The following is a 27,979-nucleotide window of genomic DNA, read 5'->3' on the forward strand; positions in this document are numbered from 1 at the left end:
AAAAAAAGAAAAATGTCTCCAAAGAAGTTGAACCAATTTACACATTTGTGTACCAATATGACTCTTTTCCAAATTTTTTCTAAAATGTTTCATCAAACTTTATTATATATTTATACATATTTATTATTTCTAGAGAGTTATATTATTTATAAGTCATTATTTTTCAGAGATGGAAAAAAGTGGTATCTAGATGTATTTCTTTTGTTGAGAGTTTTACTTGAGTTTAAATATGTATTGACCATTTATATTTAGTTTTTTTTGCTTTTTTTTTTTTTAAATTTTTTTTTCAACGTTTTTTATTTATTTTTGGGACAGAGAGAGACAGAGCATGAACGGGGGAGGGGCAGAGAGAGAGGGAGACACAGGATCGGAAACAGGCTCCAGGCTCTGAGCCATCAGCCCAGAGCCCGACGCGGGGCTCGAACCCACGGACCGCGAGATCGTGACCTGGCTGAAGTCGGACGCTTAACCGACTGCGCCACCCAGGCGCCCCTATATTTAGTTTTATGTCAAGTGTTCATGTCCTTTATCCATTTTTCTTTGGGCTTATTTGTTTCCTTATGATTTGCAAGAGATCTTTGTTTTTTTTTGTTTTTTTTTTTAATTTTTTTTTCAACATTTATTTATTTTTGGGACAGAGAGAGACAGAGCATGAATGGGGGAGGGGCAGAGAGAGAGGGAGACACAGAATCGGAAGCAGGCTCCAGGCTCTGAGCCATCAGCCCAGAGCCTGACGCGGGGCTCGAACTCACGGACCGCGAGATTGTGACCTGGCTGAAGTCGGACGCTTAACCGACTGCGCCACCCAGGCGCCCCAAGAGATCTTTGTTTAGTAAGGAATTCAGTTATTTTCCCCCTCAGGCTATATTTTGACTTTGTTTATGACAAATATTTTCTTTCCATTGAGAAGTTTTAAATGTTCATGTATTCACATTTCCAAGTCTTTCCCCATTGGCTTCTGGATATTTTGTTTTGGCAGAATCAGTCAAACAATAGTTTTTAAACTATGTACTATATTTACCTGTTATTTACCATAATTCCATGGTTATTTTTACCCTTAAGTTTTTGTTTCAACTGGAATTTATTTTGAAGTAGTAGAGTAGAAATGTTAGTAGTCTAGTATCATTGTGTCTTAACATTAATAAAATTTTCTTTCTCACTCACATATAATTTGAACTAGAAAATGACAGAGCTGGGGCACCTGGGTGGCCCAGTTGGTTAAGCATCTGACTTCAGCTCAGATTATCTCATGATTTGTGAGTTTGAGCCCTGCGTAGGGCTCTGTGCCAGCTCAGAGCCTGGAGCCTACTTTTAGATTCTGTTTCTCTCTCTCTGCCCCTCCCCAGCTCAAGCTCTGTCTCTCTGTCTCTGTCAAAACTAAATAAACATTAAAAAAAAAAAAAAAAAAAAAGACAGAGCTGAACTTCAGAAGGGCAATCCACATTCAGAGCCTATGCTCTTGATTTTATTATTTGTAATCTAGTCTTTTTTGCTTTAAATTCAACTTTACATTAGGTTAGGGCCGTGGAGAGGAATGAGATTCAATTTCTGACCTGCAAAATAAAACTTATATGGTGCCTTTCTTCTTTCACTCTAGTTGCCAATATCATAATAAATAAATTGAGGCATTATAATATGAAGACAATTGAACTCGATAGTTAGGTTTAATGTAGTTTTCTTTAATATTTGTCCTTATACTCAATGACTGATAACATATATTGTGATTAAAAAATTAAAAATGCCTGTGGAGCAAAAGCTAAAATATTTTAAACTATGACCCCTGAGTCTTTCATTAGCTATTTATGATATAGGGCACAATTTATCTTGGAAACTATTGGTTGAAATATTAAAAGTTATTTCACACAGTCTTTTTTTTTTTAAGTTTATTTATTTTTGGGGGCTCCTGGGTGGCCCAGTTGGTTGAGCATCCAACTCTTTTTTTTTTAAATTTTTTAATTTTTTAAACTTACATCCAAATTAATTAGCATATAGTGTGACAATGATTTCAGGAATAGATTCCTTAGTGCCCCTTACCCATTTAGCCAATCCCCCCTCCCACAACCCCTCCAGTAACCCTCAGTTTATTCTCTGTATTTACGAGTCTCTTATGTTTTGTCCCCCTCCCTGTTTTTATATTATTTTTGTTTCCCTTCCCTTATGTTCATCTGTTTTGTCTCTTAAAGTCCTCATATGAGTGAAGTCATATGATTTTTGTCTTTCACTGACTAATTTCACTTAGCATAATACCCTCCAGTTCCATCCACATAGTTGCAAATGACAAGATTTCATTCTTTTTGATTGCCGAGTAATACTTCATTGTATATATATACCACATCTTCTTTATCCATTCATCCTTCAGTGGACATTTGGGCTCCTTCCATACTTCGGCTATTGTTGATAGTGCTGCTATAAACATGGGGGTGCATGTGTCCCATTGAAACAGCACACCTGTATCCCTTGGATAAATGCCTAGTAGTGCAATTGCTGAGTCATAGGGTAGTTCTATTTTTAGTTCTTTGAGGAAGCTCCATACTGTTTTCCAGAGTGGATGCACCAGCATGCATTTCCAGAGCATCTAACTCTTGATTTTGGCTCAGGTCATGATCTCATGGTTTGTGAGGTCAAACCCTAGTCAGGTTCTGAGCTGACAGGATGGAGCCTGCTGGGGATTCTCTCTCTCCATCCCTCCCCAGCTCTCTCTCTCTCTTTCTCAAAAATAAGTAAATAAACATTTAAAAAATAATAAAGCTATTTATTTATTTATTTATTTATTTATTTATTTTAGTAATCTCTACACCAACGTGGGGCTTGAACTCATGATCCTAAGATCATGAGTTGCTTGCTCTTCTGACTGAGCCATCCAGGTACCCGTATTTCACAGTTTCTAAATCTTTGTTTCTTTCTTCCTTTCTTGAGAAAGGAAAATTCACAGTCTCAAATTAGTTGGGTTAAAATTATTTTCCAGTGCAGTACCTTGAGAAGATTTAAAATGAATATAGCATGTTTCCATAACACATTTCATTAATACAACTCAAACTAAATATAGTGCCAAAAACTTGATCAAAACTGAAATTCTTAGTGTTTCAGTAGCTGTGTACATACAAAGTCTCATTGGGTGCATACTTAATTCTGTTTTGTAAATGTTTATTTAGGGGCACCTGGGTGGCTCAGTCAGTTGAGTGTCCAACTTCAGCTCAGGTTGTTATCTCATGGTTTGTGAGTTTGAGCCCTGCGATGGGGTTGCTGCTGTTAGCCTGTCAGCACAGAGCCCACTTTGGATCCTCTGTCCTCTTCTTTGGCCCTTCCCAGCTCATGTTCTCTCTCTCAAAATCAATAAACCATTAAAAAAAAATTTTTTTTTAATGGTTCACTTGTTTATTTTGAGAGAGAGAGAGAATGAGAATGGGTGGAGGGAGCCAAGGGGAGGGACAGAGAGAGAAGAGGGAGAGAATCCCAAACAGGCTCCATACTGTTAGCTCAGAGCCTGACCAGGGCTTGACCTCACGAACCATGAGATCATGACCTGAGCTGAAATCAGGATTTGAATGCTTAACCAACTGAGCCACCCAGGCACCCCAATTCTATTTTTTTTAATGTTTATTTATTTCTGAGGGGGAGGAGAGGTAGAGAGAGAGGGAGACAGTTTTTGGTTTTAATTTTTTAAAATGTTTATTTTTGAGAGAGAGAGAGAGAGAGAGAGAGCGAGCATGGCCAGGGTAGGTTGCTGCCTGTGTTCTCTAGGATTTTGATGGTTTCGTATCTCACATGTAGGTCTTTCATCCATATTGAATCTATTTTGGTGTATGGTGTAAGAAAGTGGTCCAGGTTCATTCTTCTGCATGGTGCTGCCCAGTTTACCCAACAGCATTTGTTGAAGAGACTGTGTTTTTTCCATGGGATATTCTTTCCTGCCTTGTTAAAGATTAGTTGACCATATAGTTGTGGGTCCATTTCTGGGTTTTCTATTCTGTTCCATTGATCTATATGTCTGTTTTTGTGCCTATACCATACTGTCTTAATTACTACAGCTTTGTAATATAGCTTGAAATCCAGAATTGTGGTACCTCCAGTTTGTTTTTTTTCCTCTTTCAGGATTGTTTTGACTATTTGGGGCTTTTGCAGTTCCATACTAATTTATAATTTTTAAAATTAGAAATGGTACTACTTGCCAATGTAGAGACTTTGGAAAACAGAAAACAGGAAGAAAATTGATCATTTATGATGCTACTGCTTTAAGATAACCAATGTTAATATTTTGGTAGAAGTCTTTACAATGTATTTTCTTTACAATTTTCTGTACAAAATTGATGATATTTAACACATGATATTTAACAATCTTCTTTTTATTAGTATATTATAAACATTTTCTCATATTAATAAATATTACTCTAAAACTTCATCTCTAATGGCCACAGAGGAGTCCATGGTATAATGCTTGAAAAATGGAAATATTTTTGTGAGAATCAAGTGATTTGCTCATTCCAAAAGATCCAGATATGCAAAAAATACAATAATTATAAAATTTATGGCTATCATAAGTTTCCCTGTGGAAATATACACTAATAATAAACACACACTATATTTTAAATGTGATTATGCATGTTGCCTTTCTTTTCCTTTAATGATTTTTTTTACTTTTACTTTTTTCCAGTTTTATTGAGATATAATTGACATCCTTTCCTTTTCATGACAAACGTCTAAGATGATGAAAATAGATCTATTCAAAATTCTAAACTTTGTGTAATATTTCATTATGAATATAACAAACAGGGTCACTGATGGGGATTTGGAAATGGAAAAGGGAGGACTTCAATCCTAGTCTGCTACTTAGAACTTGTGTGATCTTAGATAAATGTCTTTGCTGTGAATCTCAATTGCTTAATGGAAATCATAGGTCTACCTAGCAGGAGTAGTAAAGTGTTAGCGGCAACGGGTCGGGGGTGGGGGCAAACTCACATGTTTTTAGCATGCAAGTCCTGAAGAGGACCAACTTTTATTCTTCAAAGTTCAGATAATATGGAATGCTTTAGTTTGTCTCCAAATGGAATTTTTGCAGCCCTACCCAAAGTCATTCACACTGAGAAGTAGAAGAAAACAGTGCATAGTTCTCCAGAGTAAATTACATCTAAAGACCAGGTGAGAATGACCAGAAGAAGCTACCATAATGCACATTCCAGACTCCTAGAGCTAGACATCTCAACACCAAGACCCCCTGGCTCCAAGGAATGACACCTGCTTACTCTGAGAGGAGATGTAGATCAGAACTCCATTCTCAACAGGACATGTAGATCAGAACTCCATTCTCAATAACCCCTCCAGCACTCTCTCCCCAAACAAAGATGGGACTCCCTCCTTTCCTTTCTGAGTTTCCTGGATACTCACTCTGTCAATTGCTCTCTCTATATCTTCAGTAAACTGCTCTCACGTCCTGCTGGCTTACATTTGATTTCCATCCTATGTCAAGTCAAGGACCCTTTTGGCTGGTCCTGTGGGACCCCCTCGGGGTCCTTCAACCTGGCCTGCTGGTATCAATATGATCAGCAATTTCAATTCTACATATATTAATGAATACATACATCTATACAATAACTTGTACAGGAATCTTCATTGCAACATTTTTTCCTAATAGACAAAACAATGTAAACAACTCAAACGTCTATCAAAGGATGGATGAATTAATAAAATGATGTTGTATATCCATACAATGGTATACTTGACAGTAAAAAGGAATGGATAGTGATACATGGATGCTACAACATGGATGTAACTTGAAAACACTATATAGGCTAACTGAAAGAACTCAGTCATAAAAGACCATGTACTATATGATTTCATTTATACGAAACGTCTAGATTAAGAAAATCTATAGACAGAAAGTTAGAGATTGCATAGTGTCTGGGACTTGTGTGAAATAGGGGGGTGATTGCCTACAGGTACAGAGATTCTTTTTGGAGGGATGAAAATGCTGTAAAATGGATTGTGGTGATAATTGCACAACTCTGTGAATGTACTAAAATCCATTGAATGGGACACTGTAAATGGATGAAATGTATGGTATGTGAATTATATCTCAATAAAGCTGTTGGAATAAAAAGCAAACTAGGGCATTGAATTTGAAGGATCTTAATAGGATGATATTAAAAAGTGTTGGGCAGATGAAGCCCTTAATAAATGGTGGCCATTACCCATTGATGAATTCAGTTTAATTACAGTGTCCTCACCATAATTAACATTGTAAAAAGGTCATTTTGTACAGTGCAAACAATACTGAACACTTATATATTGTTTTCCTTCTGAACATTTGGAGATGTAGATGCGCCGATGAAAGGTTATGTACATTTAAGACCCCCTGTCCTAGAAAGGCTGGGCCCATGGGCGTTTCTTTGAGAATACAGTGTCAGCAAAGCACCCTTTTTAAAGATTTTTTTCTGTCAGAATGCTAATAAGACACACACATAAAAGAGTCCTAATATTTTTTTCCAACGGCCTTGCTAGGGGAAAATTTTTTAGTATGGTTAAAATAGATACCCAAAATATCTCCGTCATAATGCTTGGTAGAAAGCCATACAAGATGATTCTGCTTTGATCCTTTTCGTGGAAGTTTGCAGGATTTGCGGAAGGGGAAAACATGGTCTCCCGCTCGGAACTAAGTTTCTCCGCCTACTTATAACAATGGGTACTAACCTAAACTCTGCTGCAGGTTGTACACACTTCTGACCCAAAACTAACAGCTTTAGCTTGACATTTAAGCATTTGAAACGTTAACAGGTGGAGGGAGGATTCAGGCGAACTGTCAGGAGGCGTGGAACTGCGGAATTTGAGTCAAGGGAGGGCCATCCGGCTTAAATAAAAACGAGTGAGGTGAAAGAATTCGGAGAACATAGGTACATTTTTATGCTCCCTGCTCGGCCCAAAAGTTGTGCCAGTGGACAATTGGAGCCCCCAAAGTTGCCCTTCCGTAGGTGAGGAAGCTACTCCAGGGCTACCAGCACTTGCAAGAAGTTTAGGGCAGAATGCCCGAGCCCCAAGGAAAGCAGATGCGTGGGGCAGGCGGCGTCAGGGAAGCTCACGCCTGGGCAGCTGGAGGCACCCACTGGCCGGAGCGGGCAAGCCGCGGGCACTGGAGGGCGGGGACATAGGGGCGGGTCAGCAAAGGTCGGGCGATTGTGTCGGGAGGCGAACGGGGGCGTGGGCGGCGGCGGGCGGAGCCCAGGACGAGTGATGTAAGAAAGCGAGGGATCTCACTGGGAGAGTCGGGGTCGTTGCTGTGAGACCCCAGGGGTGTGGGGCGGGGGATCCCAGTCCCCGCCGTGTTTTCCCCGCCCCTCCCCCCGCCTCCTTTACGCCCCTCCCCCCTCCTCCCCTCTGGTTGGAAAGTTTCTAGAATCTCTTCCCAGCGGCCTTTGCGGTTCCAACATGGCGGAGCTGACGGTGGAGGTTCGTGGCTCCAACGGGGCTTTCTACAAGGTACCTACCCTTTTGCCGCTTTGTCGGGTGTTGTGGGGGTTAAGTCAGGTTTGGGAGAATGCTGGTGGTCCTGGAGAGTGAGCTTTGGGGTCGAAAAGGACGGCCAGGCCGAAGCCCGAGGCTCCTGGTTTCCTCGCTTCTCCCCCCTCCACCCGCGGTTTAACGGTCTCGGGGGCCCGGGCTCCGTTATGTTTTGAAACAACACGTCGGACACCTCTTGTGTTTTTCTACTTATGGACCTTCTTCTTGGATGCTAGTGCAGTCCTTGGCGGGCCGGTGAAGAGAAGCCCAGTCGCTGCTCGGCGGCGGGGAGCTTCCCGGGAGTAGGCCTGAGCGCCGGGAGGTTGGGGAGTCGTGAAAGGAGGTGGTGGGATTGTGTGGTCACAGCAGCTCCCCCGCCCCTCGGACTGAGCCGAGCGGGAGCGCGTCGGCCCGCTGCTCCGACCCCTCCCCACCCCTTTGAGGGGGGGTGCGTCGCGGAATCTTAAGAATTCACCTTTGTTTTAGGGTTTTGGGCTAATAAACTTTAGTGTCTGATTGGGAAGCGGGTACCGAATTGAGGGTTAGGATCGAAGGGAAAACAGGAAAACCTTTTAATGTGGCGGGTTGAAATATTTTTGCGGCCTGGGAATTTGGGCGGCGCCTTAGCCCCTCTATTACGGAAGAAAAGGTTAGAGTTAGAGGCTTTAAAGCAAGATTTAAAAAATGAAATCGATAAGGGAGACGGGTGGGGAGGTGACTAGTTTCTTTATATTGCCCAGTGTTTTTGGAAAGAAGTGTTGATTTTTTTTCTTCCCCACGAGGTTTTTTGTTTGTTTGCACTGGGAGATGCATTATTACGGGATCGGGCTGGAAAACAGAAGAGGAATTCGAGAGTAGAGGAATTTAGTGGGGGCTTCCAGTGCAGGGGTCACATAACTGAAAATGAAATCCTTACAATTTAGTTTTGCCAATATAAAGGTCCCTTGTCCCGATTCTTTCTCCAAAAGTATACCACCACAATGTTTCGAGATCAATACAAAATCTCCCCAGCTGTTGTCTGTCAGTCAATCTCACTAAGCCAGGATCTCAAATGTTTGAGAGTCCTGGCTATTTTTATGAAGGGCCTTCTCCTAAAACAGGAGTATTGTGCGTACGCAGAATGCATTCTCCCAGGGTTTCATTTCGGCGTACCTTTCATCCCACAGGATTATGTTTTACTTGATGGTCGTAATTTCCTATTTCAGCGTTGTTTTCCTTTTGTAGTTTACTGATAAGCTGTGTGGATTTGGTTTAACTGTCACGTGGTAATAGCATGGTGGGGAATCGCAGTTGGCGTCTAAAGGATCTCCCTAAGCTTTTTACAAGTTTAAGTAGCCTTAGGTGGTCAACATGAAGTGAAAACTGCCTGGTGGAAAGGAGTCTTTTTGCTTGACTAGATGTATTAGCAGTTAAGATTTAAAACTTGGTGTCAGACAAGACCCAAGTGAAATTTGAGTAGATATTTCATTGACTTCTGTTATTGAAATCTAGTGGTTGCCTTCTCAGACCCTAGATACAATACAGTTGTGACACAGTGCACAAAGAATGGGCTTGCCATACTTCTGTTAAGGGTAGGTAAGGTTCATTGTTTTTTGCCCCCCCCCCCCCCCGAAAAGTTTCAGATTCCTACTCTTTGGTGATACAATTGTGTAATGGAGGTACACTTTTCTTTCCTCTTGGCAAATTGAAAAATAGAAAAAAGATTTTTTGTCTTAAATCATTTCGCAGCATGTAGATGGTAGAACATTTCTTGTTTAGCCAAAGTATTGTGTTGGTTGCTAAATAAGCTGTTTTTCATTTCTTATTTTTATTTTGTAAGATTCATTATGTAAGGTCATCAGTTTACTAAAACTTTAAAGATTGTTTTTTACAGTCTTGAGTTTTTCATAGTTTTTTAAAAATTAAATTCACAATATTCCCATTTTGGAACTCTATAGTATTGTGGATTCTTACTCATACTCTACAGATCTACTTGATTCTACTTAGACTTTGAGTCCAATACTTATTTTTATTTCATAAATAAAGGTGGTTCTTTTGCAGAGGTTGGGAAAGATCCTAGCCACATTGTACCAAAATAATTGCACTTGAACATACAGAATTTTATGTCCTGTCATAATCCACTTGTACTTTGTGGAAGCTGAGATCTTTAGAACTCTGAAAAGAGTGGGAATGGTGAAGTGGAAGGAGCCCTGGATTTGAAGTTAAATAGATGGGAATTCTAGGTCTCTACTTCAGTTTACCATTATCTGCCATTGGACTCGAATAAATCTTGAGTCCGTTTTCTTTTGTGTAAAATGAAGGGTCTGAAGTAGTTCAGATTCCTAATTTTTTTAATCCACAGAATTGCCTACTTGGGGAAAAATTGATTTATGGCACAAGCAATTTAGTATTTTTAAGTATATGAGTTTTTAGGTTAATTTGCATGTGGTAAAATTCACCTATTCTGGTACACAATTACATGAGCTTTGGTAAAATGTTGTGTAACCACCATCAACATTGAAGAGAAAGAAGAGTTCCACTGTGCCCCCCAGTCTTCCTTATGCCTCTTTGTAATCATCCTGTCTTCTCACCCTCAGATCCAAGGGGGTTTTCCTGTCCTCATAGTTTTGCCTTTTCCAGAATGTCCTATAAATAGATTCATACACTATGCTGATTAGTATTTTGAGTCTGGTTTCTTATATTTAGCATAGCAGCAGTTTAATTTTAAGTAAAATTTGTTAATTTAAACAATAATAGTGGTCAGTGAGGGCATTTTGAAAACAAAAGTTGCCTTGGGATAACAACTGTTAACATTTTAGTTTATTGTTTCGTAGTGTTGTTTTTTTTTTTTCTTTTTCAATGTGCAGGTGATTCTGATTTTCCTCCTTTTTTTCCCTTGCCCCCATATACACACACAGCTGTAAATGTTGTAAATCTCAGTAGAAGAATTTCAGAGTCCTGGGTTTAGTAGCCAGTGTCACCATTCCTTGAGGCAGTGTTCTGTAGACCTTTATTAAAAATTTTCTGGTGGAACTGAAACTGCATTTTACAAGTTAATTGGAATCAGTGAAAAGCTGAAGATGTGACCTAAAATTAGGATCGTTTTTTTTTTTCGGTAAAAACCCCAAAAAACAAAACACGTAATATGTTTTGCATCTTGCCTTTTTTTTTTTAAACAAGTGGATCTATAGTTGTTAAAGAGATAAAAATCTTGATACATTAATGGAAGATATGTTAATTAAGTACCTGATAGGGGATATAATTTTATATAAAAATTTGTGTTTATAGCCTTTTCTACCTAGAGTGAGACATCTTAGGGTTTATACTACTGGCCATTTAAGGAGCTTTTCTAAAAAAATATTTAAGATAGAATTTACATTTTATGATTGTTAGCGTATTTATAGAGTTGTGTAAACCTTATCACAACCTTACTTTAGAACATTTCCATTACCATCCAAAAAAAAAACCTTATGCCCATTTGGAGTCATTAAAATGCTTTTTAACTGATTTATTATATAAATGGGCTTTGTAATTGCATTGCAACTTGCATAGCCATGGGCAGAATATCATTTAAATGGAAGTTGAAAGTAACCCCTCAATTCCTAGCTGATGTAAAGGAAAGTTTCCATGGTGTTCCAAGCAAATATGTAATCTCTAAGATGGCTGAATGAAATTTCAGGCCTTCTTTGTAAAATAATTACTTTCAGAGCTCTACAATTTCTGCTTTTACTAATTGACTCCAAATTTCATTTTGTTTTTTAATTGTAAGTTTATTTATTTTGAGAGCGGTGGGGAGGGGCAGAAGAGAGGGAGAGAGAGAATCCCAAGCAGGCTCCCCACTGTCAGCACTGAGCCTGATGCAGGGCCTGAACTCCTGAACCTCGAGATATGACCTGAGCCAAAACCAAGAGTCAGTCGCTCAACGGACTGAGCCACCCAGGGATTCCTTGACTACAAATTTCAAAGCAATGCAGTGTTTCCAAAATTTCCCATTACTTTACCTTAATATTAAAATGAAGTTTGAGAGAGTAAATTAGGCAATAGGTTTATTAACATTAATAAATGTTGTAAAACCTATAGAACTTTAGTAAAGGAGTTTTCTGGGAGTGTACTGATCTTTCAAAGTTAGTTTAGCATATTGGTTTCTTTGCGCAGATTAATAATTTGGGAAAAGATGGTGGCTACTTTTTTTTTTCTTTTTTTTTTTTTTTTAAGTTCATTTATATTTGAGGGAGAGGGGGAGAGAGCGCATCCCAAGCAAGCTCTGTGCTGACAGCACAGAGCCCAGTTTGGGGCTCAGTCTCACAAACTGAGATCATGACTTGAGTTGAAATCGATCAAGGGTCACATGCTAACCCACTGAGCCACTCAGGCTTCCTGGTGGCTGATTAATATTAGGGAAACTGTTAAATTAAAACCCTACATTTCCAGATATTTTAAAGATTTTTAGTTGTACCTTTTTTTATTATTAAATTTAATACATGTACAAATGGGGTATCTACACAGATGTGGAAATTCCAAAGATTGTCCTAGTTGTTTTCAATGTTTTAAAATGTCTTTTTAGGGGCGCTTGGGTGGCTCATAAGTGTCCCGACTTCGGCTCAGGTCATGATCTTATGGTCTGTGGGTTCGAGCCCCACATCGGGCTCTGTGCTGACAGCTCAGAGCCTGGAGCCTGTTTCAGATTCTGTGTCTCCCTCTCTCTCTGACCCTCCCCCATTCATGCTCTGTCTCTCCCTGTCTCATAGATAAACGTTAAAAAAAAAATGTCTTTTTATTAAAATGTAAAAGAACTAAGATTTAACTGGAAAGGCCACTTAATTTTTAAAAATTAAACTTAAATGCTGTCTGTAAAGTTTTGATAAAAGCAGTATGTAGGGGTGCCTTGGTGGCTCAGCTGGTTAAGTGGCTGACTCTTGATTTCAGCTCAGGTCATGATCTCCCTGTTGTGAGTTTGAGCCCTGAGTGGAGCTCTGCTTGGACAGCGCAGAGTCGGCTTGGGATTCTTTCCCTTTCTCTCTCTTCCTGTGTGTCTCTCCCTCCCTCCCTCTCTCTCTCTCTCAAAAATAAACATAAAAAAAGTAGCATGTAAGTATAAAAAACCTGAAAACAGAAAAGCAAAAACTGAAAAAATTTTATCTACCTAGAGATAAATCATCAAGGCCTTGGCTTTATGTATTAAGAGGAAACATATTCTTTTCCATTTTTCATGCACCTGTACATTTTCTGTAACATCAGATTCTTGTGTGGGTTATTTTAAATAATAGTTTACTACAAGTGCCTGTTATTTGCTGGATAGTCTATGAAGCTTATATGTATTTTCTGATTTTTTTTTTTTTGTCTCATAGGCTCCATGAGGCATGTGTTTTTATTCCCATTTTATATATTAGGAAACTGACAATAACCCATAACTTTGTCCAAGACTACACTGTAGCCGAAAAGAGATTTAAATCTAGGGCTTCTCACTTCCGGTGCCTAGTTTAGTGTGATATTAGAGGATCTTCAAAGGAAATCTCAGGGTAGTGAGCTTATAATGTATTTTAATTAGACAAGGCAGACACTTGATAATTCGAGAAGTGAGGTTTTACCACAGTGTTAAGGATGTAGCAAACTAGCTTTTTAAAATTTTTACGTTTTTTATTTTAGAGTGTGTGTGCATGGGTGGGGGGGAGGGGGCAGAAAGGGAGAGAGAACACCCCAAGCAGGGCAGGCTCCATGCTCAGCTTGGAGCCCCACGTGGAGTTTGATCGCACTACCCCAGGACATAAGATCTGAGCCCAAATCAAGAGTCAGATATTCAACCAACTGAGCCACACCCATGTGGCTCATTTTAAAAAAAATTTACTACTTTTTTTTTAAGCAATCTTTACACCTATTGTTGGGCTCAAACTCCTGACCCTGAGATCACCATGCTCTTCTGATGGAGCCAGCCAGGTGTCCCAAACTAGCTTTTTTTTTTTTTTTTTTTTTTTTTTTTTTTTTTAAGTTTATCTTGAGATCTCAGAGTGTGCTAGCGCAGGAGTGAGGGAGGGGCAGGGGGGTTGAGAGAGAATCCCAAGTAGGCTCCACACTGTCAGTGTGGATCCTGATGAGCTTGAACTCACAAACCTTGAGATAGTGACCTGGGCTGAAGTCAGAGACCACCCAGGTGTGCCCCCCCCCCCATTTTGTAAATGTATGTTTATTTTGAGAGAAAGAACTCCAGTGGGGGAAGGAGGGGGGGGGTAGAAAGAACCTCAAGCAGCCTCCACACTGCCAGTGCAGAGCTCAGTGTGGGGCTAGATCTCTTCACCAACCGTGAGCTTATGACCTGAGCCTAAATCAAGAGTTGGATGCTTAACCTACTGAGCCACCCAGGAGCTGCCCTCTTTTTTTAAATAGTGAGAAGAGCAATATTTGTTTCATGAGTGACTCCACTTCTTGTACTAGGTGGTTGTTAAGACCTTTTTTCTTTCTTTCATCTGCAGTATTAGGCAGTTAGATTTAACAGTTTATCAAGTGGTCTCTGCTAGGTTCATTTAGGTCTCATTTAGCTCCTAACAAAGCTACTGTTTATTGGCACTCAGGCTGTCCATCAGACTGCACAGGTACTTTTCATGAACTTATTTCATTTAGTCTTCTTAATCACAGTGAAGGGGAGATAATGTTATCAACACCTGAGGAAATGAGACCAAGTGAATCCAGGTCCATAAAATTAATAGACTGATTCATGGTTCCCACTGGTCTTTCAGACTTCATTAAAGTGTGATTTTTAAAAATACACATAATTTTATCACACATTAAAAAAACCCAAAATGTAACATTAAAAAAAACCCCAGAATTTACTATGGATGCTAATTTCTACAAGTTTGCTGTGCTACAGTACACAAGTTAATAAATTAGAAACATTCACCATCAGGAGCTTTAAAAATCTAACTGTAGGGGCGCCTGGGTGGCGCAGTCGGTTAAGCGTCCGACTTCAGCCAGGTCACGATCTCGCGGTCTGTGAGTTCGAGCCCCATGTCAGGCTCTGGGCTGATGGCTCGGAGCCTGGAGCCTGTTTCCGATTCTGTGTCTCCCTCTCTCTCTGCCCCTCCCCCATTCATGCTCTGTCTCTCTCTGTCCCAAAAATAAATAAACGTTGAAAAAAAAAATTAAAAAAAAAAATCTAACTGTAGTAGCCCTTCAAAAAGCTACAACCTGCATTTAAAAAAAAATTTTTTTTTAACGTTTATTTAACGTTAAAAGAGAGAGATGGAGCATGAATGGGGGAGGGTCAGAGAGAGGGAGACACAGAATCCGAAACAGGTTCCAGGCTTTGAGCCGTCAGCACAGAGCCCAACGTGGGGCTCGAACTCACGGACCACGAGATCATGACCTGAGCCGGCCGCTCAGTCGGCCGCTTAACCGACTGAACCACCCAGGCGCCCCTACAACCTGCATTTTAAAAAATATTTTCTCTACAAAGAATGTTATCAGCTGTATAACAATCTGTACAACTTTTATTGAGCTGCACTTGAGTTCACATTCTTAGAACAGTCGGCTGAGTACACACCCACTCTACACACATCATTACAGGATAGCCAGTTATTCTTTTTTTTTCCTCTTCATCTTCATTTTCTTCCTCTTCATCATCTTTGAGCCTGTTGGCCTGCCAGGGCCTTTCTTTCTTTTCTGCCTCAAAGTGTGATTTTTTTAAAAGTACAAATATATAGCTTAAGAAACTATCATTAATTAGATACAGTTACTAACAAGCTATTAATACATATTAATACAGTTGGAGTCCGGAACTAATTGAGAGGATTCCTGGAGAAATGATTCGATCTGCGCCTTAACATTACAAAAATTTCTTTTCAATATGATAGCCATAAGCCACAGGGCTGAAGTATGTTAGTGCGAATTGAGATGTGCTTTAATTGTAAAATCTATATTGAATTTCAAAGAGTATGAAAAAAAGGTAGGACATCACAATTTTAGAATCTTGATTACATGTAAAAATAGTATTTTGGATATATTGGGGTAAATTTGAAGTTAATTTTGCCTGTTTTTTTTTTTTTTTAACTTTAGTATGGTTACTAGAATCTTTAGATATTTGCCTCAGATTATAATTTATGCTAGACAGTTATGATTTAAATATACTTTCCTCTCCTGGCTTTACATTATTCCTTGTATGAAGTATCTTGGGAAATATTTTAAATGCTTCCTATATGCATATAAAGTTGACCTTTTAACAACATGGGTTTGAACTGTGTGTGTCCACTTACATATGTAAATATTTTTGTTGTGATTTTCTTAACATTTTTCTCTAGCTTTACTGTAACAAGAGTATATATAACATAAAACGTATTAATAGACTAATTGGTAAGGCTTTTGGTCAATAGTAGTCTATTAGTATTAAGTTTGGGGGAATCAGATAATACACATGGTGGGTACCCCTATCTCTTGGTTGTTCAAGGGCCAACTGCATGAAACTTACTATTCACATTTTCTTATTCACATTCAAATTTTCTTACGACGTGGCACCTCTGGGTAATCTGGCCACATAGTGTTGAATATTAAAAGGCTTTAGAACATTCTTTGGTGGATGTTTAGGCAATAATAGATTTTTGATAGCCCTGTTAAATTTCCTAGTACCAAGTCTTAAATACCTTGAGCAAAACAAAATGAAGCAACACAAAGGGTTGCTTTGTTGATCTGAATGTGTATATTTAAATGTACAATTCTTAGGGGTCTGAATGTGTATATTTAAATGTACAATTCTTTGGGGCGCCTGGGTGGCTCAGTAGGTTAAGCCTCCAACTTCCGCTCAGGTCATGAACTCATGGTTCGTGGGTTCAAGCCCCACCTCTGGTTCTGTGCTGATAGCTCAGAACCTGGAGCCTGCTTCAGATTCTTTGTCTCCCTCCTTCTCTGTCCCTCCCCTGCTTGCACTCTCGCTCTCTGTCTCAAAAATAAATAAACATTAAAAAAATTTTTTTAAATGTAGAATTATTTTATTTGTCCTTATATTAAAAGATGCTGAAAGCTGTGGCAAAATTTGGCCAACATTAAATCTCAGTTAATTATCAGTTGTTTTAACTTGTCTCCTTTAAGCCCCAGCATTTTTTGCTTAGCCTTTTTGGGAGAATGAGTAGCAGTCTCCCCCAGTAATAATTTATGAAGTTTGTAGTTATTGTTGGCAGAAGCACATGCATTCCTTGTGATCTCTTCAGGGTCAAGAATTTCTCTCAGGCTTCTGTATCTCCACCTTTCTTAACATTAGCTAATTAATAATAGTAAAACTTTTCTTCTTTCTTTCCCGTTTTGTAACCTTTTGCTTTTATAGTTTTTCAGGTGGTAGGATATTTTCAAGTCTTAAATTTTCCAGTGACTTGAGAATGTGTATTTAGTACATAGTAGACCTTCCTTATGTGTTTGTTGAATGAACAAGTGATTCAGTCATTCTTGGCTTCAAGACATTCTTTGATTTGTTTTTAAACTTAGGCAATAATAGCATATACACAAAATTGACTTCATCATTTCTGATTTTGATTCTTCAACTTAAAATTTTTTGGGGGGGAGGCATCTGGTTAGCTTTGAAGAGCATGCAATTCTTGATATCAGGGTCTTGAGTTAAAGCCCCATGTTGGGTGTAGAGATTACTTGAATATTAAAACTTTTTTTTTTTTAACGTTTATTTATTTTTGAGACAGACAGAGCATGAACGGGGGAGGGGCAGAGAGAGAGGGAGACAGAATCGGAAGCAGGCTCCAGGCTCTGAGCCATCAGCCCAGAGCCCGATGCGGGGCTCGAACTCACGGACTGCGAGATCGTGACCCGGGCCGAAGTCGGACGCTCAACCAACTGAGCCATCCAGGCGCCCCGAATATTAAACTTTTTTAAGGCTTACGTATTGATCCTTGTTGAGTTCTGATGTTATCACTGAATTTTATGGATACATAGAACTATAGGGAACTTCAACTCTTTGCAACTGGAAAGGTCACAATAGTTTTGGGTGGCCATGTGGAACCAGTAAGTGATTCCATTTTCTTCTCTTTTTTTATTTTTTTTTTCATTTATTTTTTGAGAGACCTAGAGAGACAGAGCCCAAGTTGGGGAGGGGCAGAGAGAGGAGACACAGAATCCGATGCAGGCTGCAGGCTCTGAGCTGTCAGCACAGAGCCCGGTGCTGGACTCGAACTCACAAATCATGAGATCGCGACCTGAGCCGAAGTCGGATGCTTAACTGAGCCACGCAGGTGCCTCAAGTAATTCCATTTTCAAGGAGAACTGTTGGGTATTATAAATTTGTGAAATTAACAATCCAAGAACATTGTGGTATGTAAGCATTAGTAGGTATTTATGCATCCTTAGGAAATTCTCATATTGTCATTTTTTAAAATTTTTATTTTTTTTAAGATTTATTTTTTTTATTTATTTATTTTTTTTAATGTTTATTTTTGAGAGAGGGAGTCAGAGCATGAATAGAGGATGGGCAGATAGAGAGGGAGACACAGAATCCAAAGCAGGCTCCAGGCTCCAAGCTGTCAGCACAGAACCCAACACGGGGCTCGAACTCAGAAACCACGAGATTGCAACCTGAGCCAAAGTCATTGAGCCACCCAGGTGCCTCATTGTCATTTTTTTTTTTTTTTTTTTTTAATTCAGAACTCTTAAGTGCTCAATACTAAGGAATGCTGGAGGTTTACCTGAAATAATTTTTTCCATGGTAAAATTTACCCCATTATCCACTAATTTAATGTATAACGTATTTAGTAAATTTGCAGACTTTTATCTGTAGAACATGTATCCATTGATTTGAAATGATGTCCATTTCTAGATTTACTTATGTAGGTTTAAAAAAAAAAAACATTTTTTTTATGTTTAATTTTGAGAGAGTGAGAGTGAGAGCCGGGGAGGGGCAGAGAGAGAGGGAGACACAGAATCTGAAGCAGGCTCCAGGCTCTCAGCTGTCAGCACAGACCCTGATGTGGGGCTTGAACCCTCGAACTGTGAGGTTATGACCTGAGCTGAAGTCGGGCACTTAACCAAATGAGTCACCCCGATGCCCCTTCAAAAAAATACTGTTTGAAGTTAAATTTGATTGCAGTATCAGTCTTGAATGGTTGTGCCTGATACTGGAATCAAATTACACTTCAGATCTTTTAGGTGTTGTAAGCATCAAACTAGTTAATTAGAATGCAGAATTGAGATCTCTAGAGATGGAAAAATTAAAAAGGTGTATAAATGTGCTGTATGGAAAAAGTGCTGGTTGACAAAGTGTTTTAAGATATGTTTCAACTCTTTAAAGAATATTTATACATATGTATACATATACATATGTATAATTATACACCCATTCATTAAGTATTCATGAACTTGCTTTAAGTTTTTTTCCTTGCTTCCATTTGCCACTTAATCTCCTCTCATTCACACTCCATTTTAGGTAGCATAACCGGAGCGTATCGTACTAGATTTTTCTCTACTCCTATAATGGTGCATAGATAAATATCCATACACGAATGTAGGTTTGTTTTTTTTGTTTTGTTTTTTTTTAGTATTGCTCTATGTAAGTATGATCTATTTTGGCTGTTTTCACTTGGAGTGTAATTTATTTTTAAATGGTCATATAATGTTCCATGGCAAGAATTATGAAATCCAGCCATTCCCCAGTTAATAGACACTCACTTTGTTCTCACATTTTTGCTACTCCACATGTTTCCATTGGATAAGTTTCAAAGAATGGGATAGCTTGGTGGAAGAGAGCTTTTTTAACTTTAATAAATGTTAACATTACTTGCCACAGGGCTTGACCCTTTGTATTTCCTCTGTCAGTAAATGTAAATGCTTTTCATTACATCCTTGCCAGAAAATTGGTTCTATAATCTTTAATTTTGGCCAGTCTCTGTTGGACCTAAAGGATTATCATATCGGAACTTTGATTTGCAGATTTCTATGTGAGAATTTTAATGTTTTGTTGGCCATTTGGATCTGCTTTTCTGTAAATTGTTCGATGTTTGCCCATATTCCTGTTGTGCCTTTTGTCACTTTTTGAGATCTCTTAGGATTCATTTATTGTTAAGAGTGTCCCCTTCTCATTTAATTCTTGTTGACTTTTTGGTATCTCTGGGTTGTAGAGAAGTTTTATGTTTTACATACTGAACTATTTTTTTCCTCGACAGAAACCAGAGTTTCTAGTCCTGGCTAAACACAGCCTGTGTCAGGTTTATACATATAATTTCCTAAATTCTTTTGTGGTGTTTTCATTTATTTTATCTTAATTATAAGACTTATGTTTGAATATTCATAGGCAAATGTGTTAGTACCATGTATTAAAAAATCATCTGTTGTTTTAAAGGTTTTTTGTTTTGTTTTTGCATGTGTGGGAATTATGAGGAGGATGTCCAGCATCCAGGAGAGCTGGGTCTCATTCAGGGTTGATAGAACATCCTGAGAATTGCTGCAGAAAGTCTTCTGGAGTGCTCTGGGAAGACCGTAACGAGTCCTTGAAGGAGGATGTGTGACATGTTTTTGGCAAAAATGCAGCCACCTAGGAGTCTTACCCTTACCTTACTGCCCTGGGCCCTCTTGTTTTACCAATCACATAGTAAGTAGTGTATCTGCGACCCAGTCTTTAACAGCTAAAGCACTGGGGGCACCTGGCTGGCTCAGTTGGAAGAGCATAGGACTCTTGGTCTCAGGGTCGTGAGTTCAAGTCCCATGTTGGGTGTAGAGATTACTTAGAAATAAAAAAATCTTAAAAAAACAAACCCAAAACAGTGAAACCATTGCACTCTAGTCTTTTTAGCAAGAATGTTTTCCCCCTTCCTTAATGAGGTCTTTTTATATCTGTTACCTGAATATATAGTCCAGAAACATAAAATGTTTAAATGTGAACTATTATATTACTTGACATAAAAGCACTGGGAGGAAGGTTTTTAGATGGTATTTTTTTAGGGAGAGGAGTAGTTTTAAGTACTTCTGGCACACCTTTGAGTGCGTGGGAATACCTTGATTTAAGAAGCTTTGATTCCTTCAGCTTACAAATTGAGACATAAAAAATTACTTAGATGATGACCTGTATTTGGGAACCTATTATCTAAGTCAGTTATAATCTGATAGAGTTTCTCATCTGAATTATATAGAAGCACTATTTTCTTTAATTTTTCCGAGGTTAGTGCATAGCTTGTACCATTCTAGATGCATGGGAGAGAAGTTCATCACACATGGTAATGCTTAGTGAATGGATTGTATGTATTCTCTTAATACCCTGGTTGAGAAATACTGTGTGCTATATTCAGTTGCCTTATTTTTACCCTTGTAAAATGGATCATAACATGTAGAGTGCAGAGCAGGACAAGAGATGATTCTGATTGTTGACATGTTGGTTTGAGGTAGGAGAGTGAGCTAGCAGCAGAGATGACCTGTACAGTTGAAATTGGGGTTTAGAGTCCAAGGAATAGGTTACTTTTCTGTACACAGATTTGGTAAGTTCGTGGGAGATATGTACAATTTCATTGTATCTAAAGTGGTATCAGTTCTAAGTGGCATTAAGAAATATTGCCAGTTAATCTTAGTGGATGTTGATGTTTATTGAAAGATTATTTATTAAAGTTTATTTATTTTGAGAGAGTGGGGGAGAGGCAGAGAATTCCAAGCAGGCTCTGCGCTGTCAGTGTAGAGCCCCGTGCATGGCTTGAACTCATGAAACGTGAGATCATGAACTGAGCCGAAATCAAGAGTTGGACACTTAACTGAGCCACCAGGCACCCCTTTATTTATTTTTCAGTATTTTATTTTTAAAGTAATCTCTGCACTTAACGTGGAGCTCAAACTTACAACCCCGAAAGAGTTGCATGCTCAAGACTGAGTGGGCCAGGGCCTCCTGAAGGGTTTCTTCAACATTTGAATGCATAAAATGGAAGGAGTAAGCAAATTAAATTGGTTAAAGTATCTTCACATTCAGGTGGTTGTGTTTCTACTTACAGTATCTTCCTCAGTGCCAAAGAGAGCATTGATGTTGCAAGCATACTTTAAAAAGAACTCTCCTGTATTAACTCCAGGATTTTCTTGCAAGAATTTTCGTCCACTCTGTAAGTTTTGGTGTTGGTGTTTTCTTGATTTTATCAGAAGGTGTCAACAGAACTACCTTCTGGTAAGAAACCTTAATCCTTGCTTTTGTTGGTTTGCTGAATGAAATGCCAAGAGGTTGCAGTCAAGTGCCACAGAAAATTGCAGGCAAACCGAGTTTGAGGGTGTTCAGTGACATTTATATCCTGGCTGCCATGTGGCTATCTGCTGTTCTCTTAAGATGCCATCAATTTTAAGATGTATCCTGATTTCAGAGAGATTAAATTAGAAGTGAAGAGCTAGGAAGGTAGACTGGGGCCAGACAATCAGTAAATAAGTAGGTAATTGATCGAGGGATAACAAGTGATCATCAAATCCATGGGGGTAGTTTTTGGGGGTGGTGGTGGCAGAGGAAGACCTGAGGTGAATTTTTATATGCTGTCAACTTTTCCTTTCTCATGGGTTTTGTTTTCATAATCCTATTTATGCACAGCAGTAACTTTTACTGATGTAGCTGGGGAAATGGAGAGTTAGCACAGAGGAAACAAAGGATCTAAGAAACTGAGCCCAGTGCCTTTAATACATAATTTTTTAATCCACTTAATTTTTAGAAATACAGTATTTTGTCACAAATTTGCTTATAATTAAGCCATCAGCTGTGATGTTTTAACACATTGGAAAAGGCATCCAGAAATACAGAATTAAAAAATTTTTTTTTAATTTTGGGAGAGCCCCAGTTTGGGGGGGGGGGGCACAGAGACAGGAGCCAGAGGATCTAAAGCGGGCTCTGTGCTAACAGGCTGACAGTAACGAACCTGATGTGGAGCCATCCAGTTGCCCCTAGAAGATGAGTTTTTAAATTCAGCATTTACAGCCTCCTATGGAGTGAATTTGGGGGCTGTGTGCATGTGGTTTCAGCTTCCCTTTTGCAAAAATGAAGGATCTGGAAGGGCTATAAAAGAAAAATACATTTTTTTTTTTTAGGTAAACTTTATGCCCAATGTGTGGCTTGAACTCAAGGTTCCAAGGTCCAGGTGTGCTCTACTACTGAGCCAGTTAGGCGCCCTGGTAGAAATTTTATCTTCAGGATTATTAGTTAACTTTTCCACAGACAGGGTCCCTGATTCATCTGTCCTGATATTTGACTGTATTTATAATCTCATTCTTCCCATTCCTGAAGTAATTCATACCATGTTTTTTTCTGTTTAATCAGTAGGATTCACCCCCTACACCCTCCCATGACTACCTTCATCAAGTTGAAAACTTTTTCAGCTGTAGTGTTTTCTGCCTTTTAGGTAGATAATTCTGTGCACCTTGTTCTTTCCACAGACAATTTACGCTCTCACCTCAAAATTGCTAAATACATTATGCAAATATTAAAAAAAAATGAGGTTACTGTTTATATTCTGATATGGAAGGATCTGCAAGATAGAAAGGAGAAAAGGGAAGTTCATAGGAATTGACAGTAAACATAAGATTTTAAAGAGGATTTGTATATTATTGAAATTACAACTTTTTCTGTGATTACCCCTTCATATAGTTCATACCCATTGTTACTTTTGCTTATTAGCTTTGTTCAGCTTTTAGCTCACTTGACACTTATAAATTGGGAATTTAACTCTGCTGTGTTCCATCCTCTTCTACTCTTTTCATGTGATGATTGTTTACCTATTTTAGCTTTTAGGTATTATAAACTTGTCAAACTTTTTGTGGCTTTTGGGTTTTGTTTATTTGGTTAGAAAGGCCTTCCTTACTCTGAAGTTAAAAGTAACTTGTGGTTTGGGATCTTTATTGATTTAAAACACTTTGAGTCTTTCATCCATTCCATTTTTGGTGAAAACATCAATTTCATTTTTTTTCCAATAATTATCCAGGTGTCCCAGTACCATTTAAAAACAATCCATTCCTCCCTCTAATTGTAATTTCCTAAGTGACTTGGACCTTTCTGGAATCTGTTTTCCTTTAAAATGTGTTTTCTTTTGTCTTGGTTATTGTAGCTTTAAAATAAGCTTTACTATTTGGTAGGCATGGGGTGCCTGGCTGGCTGAGTCCACAGAACATCTGACTTTTGATCTTGGTCGTGAGTTTGATGAGCCCCACGTTGGGTGTAGTGATTACTTAAAACTTAAAATATTTGATTGGGATAGTGTGTTATCTTTACTTCCTACTCCCACTTGTTTCCTTTTTGAGTGTTTCCTTTCTTTCTTTTTTTTTTAAACAGACTTTGGTGTAATTTTATTAATATTAGCCCCTTTTCCCCCAATGGAATCACCAACTCTCAGTATTTTAGTGGGGTCTCATAGAAGGGCATATTGAAAATTTTACAATATCAAGATCTCCTATCAAAGAATGTGATAGGATTTACATTTTCCTGAGTATTCTAGTTATGTTCATTAGTTGAATTTCAAATATCTGTACATTTATGTTGTTTTAACTGTGGAGGCATACCTAAGATTATATTTTTTCATTGCTACTGCTATTAGAATTTTTTTGTCTTTTATTTTCCAGCTGTTTTTTGCTTTATCTAATGCTTGAATTGTTGAAATTTAAAGAAAAATTTATTTTTGAAAAATCACTTCAGGCAGTTCTATAGCTCAGGGATTCTTGCTGTTCATCGTGTCCCTTATCTCAATTTTATACATGGTTCATGACATTCTTAGGTTTTTACTATGTAATGTTCTATTTGTTGTTTTACTATGTAATGTTCTATTTGTTGTTGGGGATAGCATTTTAAAGATACATATGTTTTTAATTTTTTTAAGTTTTTTTTTTTTTTTTTAAGTTTATTTTGAGAGTTGAGAGAGTGAGCAAGCATGAACAAGGGAAGGGCAGAGAGAGAGAATCCCAGGCAGGCTCTGCGCTGACAGTGTCCTGAAATAGGCTTCGAATTCAAAAACATCATGACCTGAGCTGAAATCAAGAGTTGGATGGTTAACCGACTGAGCCACCCAAGTGCCCCTAAAGATATTTCATCACATTTTAGATGTGGTATACTGCCTTGTTGCTTATTAATGCTATTTTAAATTACAGTTAATAGTGTTACATACAATCATATAAAGAGACCATTTTGTAATGATGAATCTTCCATGTTTGCATATCTATGGGAAGAAAAGAAAGAAATCTCAAAGGTTTTGTTCTGAGAAATATGGGTCCTGGGCCAGATGAATAGTGAATAGGAAGAGAGAAACAAATCCCCAAAGGTTGGACTACAATACAAGGTGGACAGAAGTTGTGAAGACTTAGTCATAAAGGCCCCTACTGCTTTGTGCAGAGAAATGTGACCTTTGTAATTCAGTGTCCCCTGACTCCCAAGATTTTGGCAAAGACCCAACCCTGCCATTTTGGGTCTTGAGTGTATAGGGACCTAGCATCATCATTCTGGTGACTTTGAATGTACAGAAATAATTTCAGGAGTGTGGACTGAGTCCTGAATTAAATGGACAAAGTTTCATAGAGATCTGGCCATTAGAGGTACCTTATCCTTAGAATCTAGAGTTTGGGGATTAGAACATGTTTCCTAACTGTTCATCACAGCCCAAATACATTTTAAGAACCGGGTTTTAAATTCTTTTTTTTTTTTTTTTTTAACCGGTTTATTTTGAGTGAAAGAGAGCCAGTAGGGGAGGGACAGAAAGAGGGAGAGAGAGAATCCCAAGCAGGCTCCTTGCCAGACTCGGGGCTCAATCTCGTAAACAGGAGATCAGTGACCTGAGCCGATCAGTGACCTGAACTGAAATCCAGAGTAGGATGTAACTGACTGAGCCACCCAGGTACCTCCTGGGTGTCCAATTCTTAATCTGCTTAATCTCATGATTGAGGGGTATTAAGTAATTAGAATAGGTGTCTAGAGTTGTATTTTCTCTTAAAGTTTGTGGAAAATGTGCATCCAAATAAAGCTGGTGTTGGTGATGGAAGTAAAGGGGATGGGGCTGGAAAGAGATGAATAAGCATTGAATTTTAGATAGGATAAAAAAAGATTTTTACTGTAACGAAGGGTAGAATTTCCCCAGTGGCTTGAAGTTCTTATTTGAACGAATTCACTGTGTAAACTATACAGAAATCTTAAGTGTTACTTAGTGAAACATTCTAGACTCTGAAAGTGGTTTGTGAAGGACCAGAAAACTAGTGAAAGTTGGAAATATGACTCATTTCTGATGGCAAGATGTGTTTTATTGTCATATTCGTGAACTTGGAAATTCAGTTTCTGAAGTATTCCTTACAGATGTTATGGGTATTAATAAAGAGGTTTGTTGGTAATGTAACTATGAAAGTGATGACCAAAATTATTGCTGAAAGTGGATGTGTGGCTGAACCTACTAGAAATAAAGAAACTGGCTAGGCTGTCATTATAGCATGGTCAGATAATCAGAAGTGGAATGTTAGCTCTTAATATTAATTAATTAATTAATTTATGTTTATTTTTGAGAGAGAGAGAGACAGAGCGTGAGCAGGGGAGGGGCAGAGAGAGAGGGAGACAGAATCTGAAGCAGGCTCCAGGCTCTGAGTTGTCATCACAGAACCCGATGTGGGGCTTGAACTCAGACTGTGAGATCGTGACCTGAGCCAAAGTCGACGCTTAACCGACTGAGCCACCCAGGCGCCCCTAGCTCTTAATTTTTAACTTTGAGGAAGAAAGGAATAAAAAGATCTCCAGAATTGCATGGCTGGAGCTTCTATAACACTCTTAAAAGGAATGTATTCTGAATTTTAGGCCTCATATGAGGATATTTGCATTGAAATGTCCCAAAGTACACAAAGCAGGTAATAGACGTTTGAAGCTGGAGTGAGAATCAGGGCCAAATACAAAATGATGCAGTTAATTGAGTAGCAAACGTGAGAAGAGTGCACTGACCTTAGATTTATTAGTTACCTACATTCTGTGATAGGTGAGTCTGCATTATTAAGGAAAATGTTTTTGTATTAAGCCACATCTGTTACTCTCTCCTTTTTAAAGAATTTCTGTCTGTAGTTCCAAAAGTTTTCTGTAGTACTGATCTTCTTGCTTTTCGGTTTTTCCACTGCCAGTTTGTTTCAGTGTTGGGTTTGCTAATTTGCTTAGAATTATGTCTGATGTAGTAAGTATTCAATGTTAGTAATTGTTGGTTTGATTTTAAATAACTGACATTTCCTCTTCTGTTTTGTAAATTTCTAAAGTTTTGTTGTAATGTTTTCTCTTTATTGTCTTTATTCTTGTGTCAGTTTACGCCTTAAAATTCCTTTAGTACTATTTAATGGACTTTGGGAGGAAGATGAGGTCAACAGGATATGTTCATTCCTGCTTTGCTTTAAGCAGGTACTGCAAGTGTGTTCTTTATTTAGCTAGTTTTTTAGTGGACATTATGGAGTTTAGTGTGATAAAAATGTTTTAGAAAATTATTTACTGAATACCTTGTGGTTCAAAGTGTGTGTGTAAGCATTTGACTAAGGCTGAGAACTTTGCAGTTCTGTGTGACAGTAATATAAAGTATCATTTAATGTCAGTTGTAATCATACAAGTGCCAAGGACTGCTTTCCCAAGGTGTACAGTCGTGGAGCAAGCGCTTGAACCATTATTCTACACCTAAGTCCTTTGCTTTCTTGAATGTCCTCGGACAGTTTCTTTCAGTTGCATCAGTCAGATGACGATAGATTAAAAATACTCAACTAGAAAATGACTCCTGATTTTTATTAAGAATCTTTATATTCATCCCAAAATGGTTTTGCGACAATGTATTTACTGTAGCCCCCTGTTTTTTTTTTTTAAGTGAAGGAAGATGGGAAGTTAGGAAAAAATGAAATTAAATTAATGGGAGATTAGTATTCAGAATGAAGTCATGCTTTTTACTAACAGTTGATTATAATTTAATATTTATAATCATAATTTCACCAAGTACTATGGTGACTATTAAATGTTTTAAATTCTCATAATTCCATTCTGTGCCCCAAATGGGGCTTGAACTCATGACCCTGAGATCAAGAGTCACATGCTCTACTGACAGAGCCAGCAAGGCACCCCAGTATAACCTTTGATTGAATATTGATATGCTTTTGATAATGTTTTTGTTTTTCACAGGGATTTATTAAAGATGTTCATGAAGACTCCCTCACAGTTGTTTTTGAGAACAAGTAAGTTATTTTTTTTAAATCGATACAGACCTTGATTTTAACGATTGGTTGTGCTAAACTGGTGTTTGCTTTTGGATATTCCTGTTGCCAGTGAAAGTGATTTTGCTCTTGGGTGGGGATCTTTGGTTGTTTGATCATCTTATCCGTTCAAGTAATTCTAGTTTTGGTGACTTTTCACCATTTTTCTGCCCACAGTGTACTTGTCACTTTTTCATGACTTTCTTTTTTTTTCCAAAACAGGTGAACAGGAATCCGTATTTTTTGTAAAAATAGGTGGCACAAATGGGATTATGCAATGCTTAATTCTTAAAATCCAAGAATGTTGAAATGATGTAGAAGGCCTTTCACATGGCTACTGGTAGTCAGAGTTGAGTATTGG

The 27,979-nt window shown here is 38.3% G+C and overlaps 1 protein-coding gene across 6 annotated transcripts in view; it reads left to right on the top strand.

Annotated features, from left to right (window-relative positions):
- Positions 1 to 7,286: 7,286 nt before the first annotated feature.
- The window catches only part of FXR1 (FMR1 autosomal homolog 1), a 62,090-nt gene continuing 41,397 nt past the window's right edge, over positions 7,287 to 27,979 (top strand). Inside the window, exons 1-2 of one of the 6 annotated variants that reach the window (XM_047874232.1) lie at positions 7,287 to 7,467; positions 27,548 to 27,600. In XM_047874232.1, coding sequence (XP_047730188.1) covers positions 7,417 to 7,467; positions 27,548 to 27,600 — 104 coding nt within the window. In that variant the 5' untranslated portion in view covers positions 7,287 to 7,416. The remainder of the gene's footprint in view (positions 7,468 to 27,547; positions 27,601 to 27,979) is intronic. The other 5 variants (XM_047874233.1, XM_047874235.1, XM_047874234.1 and 2 more) reach the window with 5 other exon arrangements.

Source organism: Prionailurus viverrinus, chromosome C2 (genome assembly GCF_022837055.1).
Source record: "Prionailurus viverrinus isolate Anna chromosome C2, UM_Priviv_1.0, whole genome shotgun sequence".
Classification (NCBI taxonomy): Eukaryota; Metazoa; Chordata; class Mammalia; order Carnivora; family Felidae; genus Prionailurus; species Prionailurus viverrinus.